Source organism: Labrus mixtus, chromosome 20 (assembly GCF_963584025.1).
Source record: "Labrus mixtus chromosome 20, fLabMix1.1, whole genome shotgun sequence".
Taxonomy (NCBI): domain Eukaryota; kingdom Metazoa; phylum Chordata; class Actinopteri; order Labriformes; family Labridae; genus Labrus; species Labrus mixtus.
In genome coordinates this window covers 24700563-24706981 of record NC_083631.1, presented here as the reverse complement: position 1 = coordinate 24706981, position 6419 = coordinate 24700563, and the positions used below count along the sequence as shown (strand labels likewise).

Sequence of the window (6419 nt, the reverse complement as noted above, 5' to 3'; positions counted from 1 at the left end):
GTACCGATGCCGTGTTTCTCCATCAGTGAGATGAGGTCGGCTTCAGTCAGCAGCTGAGGAGGACTCGTCTGACCGTCCAACATCTCGATCGAAGACGGCTGAAACTGAGAGCCCTGCTCATACACCGGGATCAACTGCGCACACACACACAGAGAGACACACACACACACACACAGAGAGAGACACACACACACACACAGAGAGAGAGAGAGACACACACACACACACAGAGAGAGAGAGAGAGAGAGACACACACACACACACACACACACACACACACACACACACACACACACACACACACACACACACACACACACACACACACACACACACACACACACACACACACACACACACACACACACACACACACACACACACACACACACACACACACACACACACACACACACACACACACACACACACACACACACACACACACACACACACACACACACACACACACACACACACACACGTTATTAAAACCCCTGAGCAGAAACTCGATCTCACTGAGTCCTCCGAGCTCTTCCAACACTCACCTTGGTGCTCCACCTGTCGTACGGGTAAACATCCAGGTAGTTCCTCTCAATGATCATGAGTCCTGAGGTGGAGAACTTCTCCTGAGCGATGTCAATGTCTACGACTGTCTCCTGCCCCAAAGCATCCTGGGAAACACAGGCCAGGAAGTGTCTGACGATGAACTCGTACAGACGACCTTCGTTTCCCTGAAAACCAAGAAAAAAACATGACATCACTTTTGATCTGGTTCGTCTCCACGAGTTGAAAATACAGGAACCTGATCACCTGTTCAGGTGAGTCACATATTAAGCTCCGCCTCCTCCACGCCTACCTGCAGAGAGCTGCTGTACTTGGTGGGGTGAATGGGGGGATGGGCCTGGTCAGATTTCTTGCCCTGTCGGGGGTTTGGACCTTCAGGCTGATCGAGGACACGTTGAGCAAACGTCCCCCATGCTGGACTGTGAGTCTGCTGCTCCACTAGGGGGCGCAGCGGCAGGTTAGGAGGGAACATATTGGTCTCTGTGCGGGGGTAGCTGATGAACCTGAAGAAGAACCACACAGGTTTATAACCTTTCACACACGCTCTGTTTCAGACGTCCTCCTGTTGGCTTTCACCTGCAGCCTGGGTCAGGGTGAAGTCCTGAAGCCGTTAAGAGTCTGGAACTTTCAGGGTGAGGGAGTGGGCTCAGTTCTCACCCCCCCTCTCCTCCTGCACACACTTACACCCCCCCTCTCCTCCTGCACACGCTTAGACCCCCCTCCTCCTGCACACACTTACACCCCCCCCTCTCCTCCTGCACACGCTTAGACCCCCCCTCTCCTCCTGCACACACTTAGACCACCCCCTCCTCCTGCACACGCTTAGACCCCCCCCCTCTCCTCCTGCACACGCTTATACCCCCCTCTCCTCTGCACACGCTTAGACCCCCCCTCCTCTTGCACACGCTTAGACCCCCCTCCTCCTGCACACGCTTAGACCCCCCTCTCCTCCTGTACACGCTTAGACCCCCCCTCTCCTCCTGCACATGCTTTGACCCCCCTCCTCCTGCACACGCTTAGACCCCCCTGTCCGGGTGGCAAGCAGGGCAGCACCACCATCAGTGAGACTGAGCACGTGTTAGGACAAAGACGACACACACTCACCCCTGCGTGTAGAGTTTTTCTGCTATTTTCATTGTTTCTTTAGCGTTTATTCTTAACTTCCGAGAGGCGAGTTTCTCCAACTCCTGTAAACAGAAGAGAGACGTTTACACACACACACACCAGTGTTCCCCTAGGTTTACAGCGTTGGGGGGGTGGGGACAAGCTGACATGGCGACACGACGACACAAACCGGGGCCGTTGGGGGGGCGGGCTACCAATATAATGGTAGGGGAAACACTGCACACACACACATACACACACAGACACACAGACACACACATACTTCTTACCACCGTGTCCAGAGGTACAGGTCTCCACTTGCTCTTCGGTTTGCTGGTTACCGAGGTGACGGTTGCCATGGGATCCTGCACAGAAAAGATGTTCCATGTGTGTTTATCTACACGTGACATTTATTCCTTTTTTATCCAACAACATAAACACATGAGCACACAGGGTTCTGTTCAACATGAGTCTGGTTCTGATCCAGGTTTCTGTCTGTTCATCATGAGTCTGGTTCTGATCCAGGTTTCTGTCTGTTCATCATGAGTCTGGTTCTGATCCAGGTTTCTGCCTGGTTCTGGCACGAAGGCGAGCGTCTGGTGGCCGGGCTTTCATCCATGGGGCCCGGTCGGGCTCAGCCCGAAACAACCCCATGGAGCCGCCGCCCTGTAGGCCCACCACCCGCAGGGAGAGGCATGGGGGACGGGTGGCAGGCGGAGGCGGACCGGCTTAATCTTGAGGTCTTGTTCACGAGTGAGGGTAGGATGGAGCGTGAGATCGACAGACGGATTGGCGCGGTGTCAGCAGTAATGCAGGCGTTGTGCCAGACCGTTGTGGCGAAGAGGGGGCGGAGCCTGAAGGCAACGCTCTCGATTTATCGGTCGATCGACGTTCCAACCCTCACCTGTGGTCATGAGCTAAGGGGTAGTGACGGAAAGAATAAGATCGCGGATACAAGCGGCCGACATGAGTTTATTCTGGAGGGTGGCTGGACTCAGAGTTAGAGAGAGGGGGAGGAGCTTAGACATTAACGGGGAGGAGCTCGGAGTAGAGCCGCTGCTCCTCCGCATCGAAAGGATCCAGTTGAGGTGGTTTGGGCGTCTGTTAAGGAGGAGACCCCGGAGGAGACCCAGAACACGCTGGAGGGATTATATGTCCCGTCTAGCCTGGGAACGCCTCAGAATCCCCCAGGAGGAGGAGCTAGGAGAGGGACGGCTGACTTACTGCGCCTGCTACCACCGCCACCCGACCTCGGATAAGAGGAAGAAAATGGAGGGATGACTTTACCTCCATGCAGATCTGGTAGAGCACGAGGCACGCTGTGTGATGGAACAGACGGTTTCTCTTCCAGGTGAACTCCACCACGTCCTCCTCCACCTCATGGATCACTTACACACACACACACACACACACACACACACACACACACACACACACACACACACACACACACACACACACACACACACACACACACACACACACACACACACACACACACACACACACACACACACACACACACACACACACACACACACACACACACACACACACACACCAACCTTTGTTGGATTTGTGTCTTTTTGATCACAGGTGAGTTTGTATCTGATCACAGGTGAGTTTGTACCTGATCACAGGTGAGTTTGTACCTTTGATTTTGTAGAAAGTTTCAGGTAGAAACGCCTGGATGGCTTTGAATCGCTCCACCACGAAACCCAGCGTGGGAAACTGACAGCTGCCGTATGAGATCAGCTGATTGGACAGAGATTCTGGAAAGATCTTCTGCAGACGAAGCGTCTGGAATCGAGTGAAAGACGCACCTGTACAGGTGAGAAGACGTGATCAGCCACCAGCGTTGTAATCAGAGTGTATTGATCATTTTTAAAAAGCGCCTCCTCACCTATCCGAAGGTCGAGCTCCTGGCGAACATCAACCGCATCGCTGACGTTCACGTCGGGCTCCGTCAGACTCTCACAGGCTCGACGAATCGAGTGCTGAGTGATCTCAGAAAACTTTGCCCGAAAGACGAGAAGGTTCGGCTTCACTGGAAAGATTCAGAGCACAGAAACGTTTACAGACTGCAGCAGGTTAGCCTAGCTTAGCATTAAGACAATCACACAGACTGAACCCTCGTGGTCGTTCTGAACCCTCGTGGTCATTCTATGGGTCCGCCTCAGTATTCTGAACTTTTCAGCATGGATACTAACTTCCTGGTTTTGTTCAGTATGGTTTGGTTGTATTTTAATTCCCACAATGCAGTGCAAAGTTAAACGTAAAACGTCACTTCACGTGCGCCTCCAAATCAAAACAAACGAGGACGGGTTAAATAAATCAGTTTTTAATTTAGAGTCCGACTGAAATTTAACAAATGTCTGAATTATTATAAAACCTTTCCCCCTCTATTTAAATAATGATTCTTTATTGATTTATTTTATATTCTGTATATTTCTGTCTTTCTTCTTTCCTTTATGTTCTGGATGTTATTTTATTATTTAATCTTTTACTTGATTTACTTTTGTATTATTATATTATTGTTTTTGTTTACCTGACTGAATATGAGCATTACTCTTCTTGAATAAAGATAAACAAAAAACAACGGTTTGAAGGTATGAATCAGACGAAGTAGGAACAAATATCTGTTTAGTGAGCAGCAGGTCCTAACAGGAAACAGCAGATAGACTGACTGGAGACACTTTGCACCCTGAACACAACGATCACAGATAAAAGATGTGTTACTCTGACACCTAGTGTTTAGAATGAGTACTGCAGATAGCCTCTTATGTCGCGCACCTCCTGTACAGAGGCTATAGTGCTTGTCCCAGCGGCTGTGGGTTCAAATCCGAGCCCGGCCCTTTGGCCCTTTGGCCCTTTGGCCCCCCCCTCCCCAGACATGTCCTCTCTTCAGCTGTCTCTAATAAAAAGCCAGAAAACTACTTAACAAAATAAAAAGGATTCTGCAGTCCAGATTGTAAACTTTGCAGAGAGCTGTCCCGCTTATGACGCCGGCGTTACCCGCTCTGCAGGCGTTACCCGCTCTGCGGACATTACCCGCTCTGCAGGCGTTACCCGCTCTGCAGGCGTTACCCGCTCTGCGTTACCCGCTCTGCAGGCGTTACCTGCTCTGCAGACGTTGATGACTTCAAAGCCGATGTTTTCTCCCTCTCTGTCACAGTCGGTCCAGATGACTAAAGCCTGACACTGCCTCACTTCTTTCTCCAGAGTACGCTGAACACAAACCACAGAAAGAAGTCGTCAGGCATTTCAATCTGATAACCACTTTGATAGTCGGTCATCATATTCAGTAAAGAAGCATACCTTGATTTGAATCATGTTCTCTGGACAGTATTTCTCCACCTCGGCGTCAAACAGCAGCACAGGGTTACAGCTGTGCCTTAAGAGAGAGACGGTGCTGTAAGACGCTGAACAACCATGAAATAAAAAAGAGAAATCTGACTCTTACTGACCATTTCTGAAACTGTGCTTTAAACTCCAGACCCAGTAAATGTCCAGAGACCGACGTCATGCTTATGGTCACGTCCTGCAGAGAGACAGAGAACGATGACACACAAAAGAACACACACACAGTTCAGTTTGTTCAATGATTCACTTTCTTACCTGATCAAAGAGATGATACTCATACTCATAGATTTTATTAAACTTGGACATCCCTTCTCTCTGAAATGAAAAGAAGACAGTCAGTAAGAAAAACAGAAATCTGCAAAAGAAATGCTTTAAAGGATCTTAAAGGTCTTTAAAGGATCTTAAAGTCAGTTTGGATTAAGTTCAATCTTTTTCATCACTTTAAAACAAATCATGTTCAAACTTACAGTGAAACGACTTATTGAGAATATTCAGTGAAAATAAACTGTTCATTAGTTTATTGACGACACATTCAGCACTAACGAACCATCTGATCCTCCAAAGGTTATAGTTAGTATATTTAATGTACCCCCCCTCAGCCTGGGCCGGATCCGGATCGTAGCGGTCCTGAACTCTGTTTGTGTTTCACTCTGTGTTTTGTGTTTGAATGTTGTTTTGTTTAAATGATCTGTGTTGACAGTAACAGTGTACAGGTATATAGTTAGTAAAGTGAGGGTGTTATATTGATGTGGTAAAGGTGTAGTTAAGATATCTCTGGTTAGTTAAGATATCTCGGGTTAGTTAAGATATCTCGGGTTAGTTTACAGTTATAGTTTGATAAAGTGAAAGTTAGTTAAAGGTGTAGTTAAGGTAACTAACCCTCCTGGCCCCGCCCCCGGACAGGATCTCGGAGATGCTCTTAGCAGCATCGTTCTTCTCGGCCACACACAGAACTTTCCGGATCTGAACCCGGTTCCGGTTCCGGTTCATGTCGGCCGGCCGAGCTGAGTCCGAACACCCGCTGAAAAGCCTCCGTAGGACGGATGGCTGCTGTAGTCCAGATCTAAGCAAAGACCTCCAGAGGAGGTGCTCTAACATACCTGTCCGCTCCTCTCACCTGACGCAGACTCTGCGGTGTTAGCATGGTAACTAACTTAGCTAACAGAAGCCATGACTCCAAACACAGAAACAAAAAGAGCTAAAAAGAGTTCACCTGCTCTCTGACGTCACTCCTAAACAATAAAACCGAGAAATGGAAACAACAATGACGATAATCTGTAAAAAACCTGCAGAATAAAAAACTTTTAAAGAGCAGAAACAGCGACAGGCTAACTGTTTACAAACTCCGCGCCCGCCTGTCAAACACTGCCGGAAATACTGCCGTA

The 6419-nt window shown here is 49.0% G+C and overlaps 1 protein-coding gene across 1 annotated transcript in view; it reads right to left on the bottom strand.

Moving 5' to 3' along the window:
- top3a (DNA topoisomerase III alpha) overlaps positions 1-6419 on the bottom strand; it is an 11764-nt gene extending 5345 nt beyond the window's left edge. Inside the window, 13 exon segments of the mRNA XM_061065974.1 lie at positions 5-134; positions 549-734; positions 860-1070; positions 1672-1754; positions 1962-2036; positions 2959-3059; positions 3324-3494; positions 3575-3718; positions 4791-4899; positions 4990-5065; positions 5139-5212; positions 5290-5349; positions 5914-6419. Coding sequence (XP_060921957.1) covers positions 5-134; positions 549-734; positions 860-1070; positions 1672-1754; positions 1962-2036; positions 2959-3059; positions 3324-3494; positions 3575-3718; positions 4791-4899; positions 4990-5065; positions 5139-5212; positions 5290-5349; positions 5914-6132 — 1639 coding nt within the window. The 5' untranslated portion in view covers positions 6133-6419.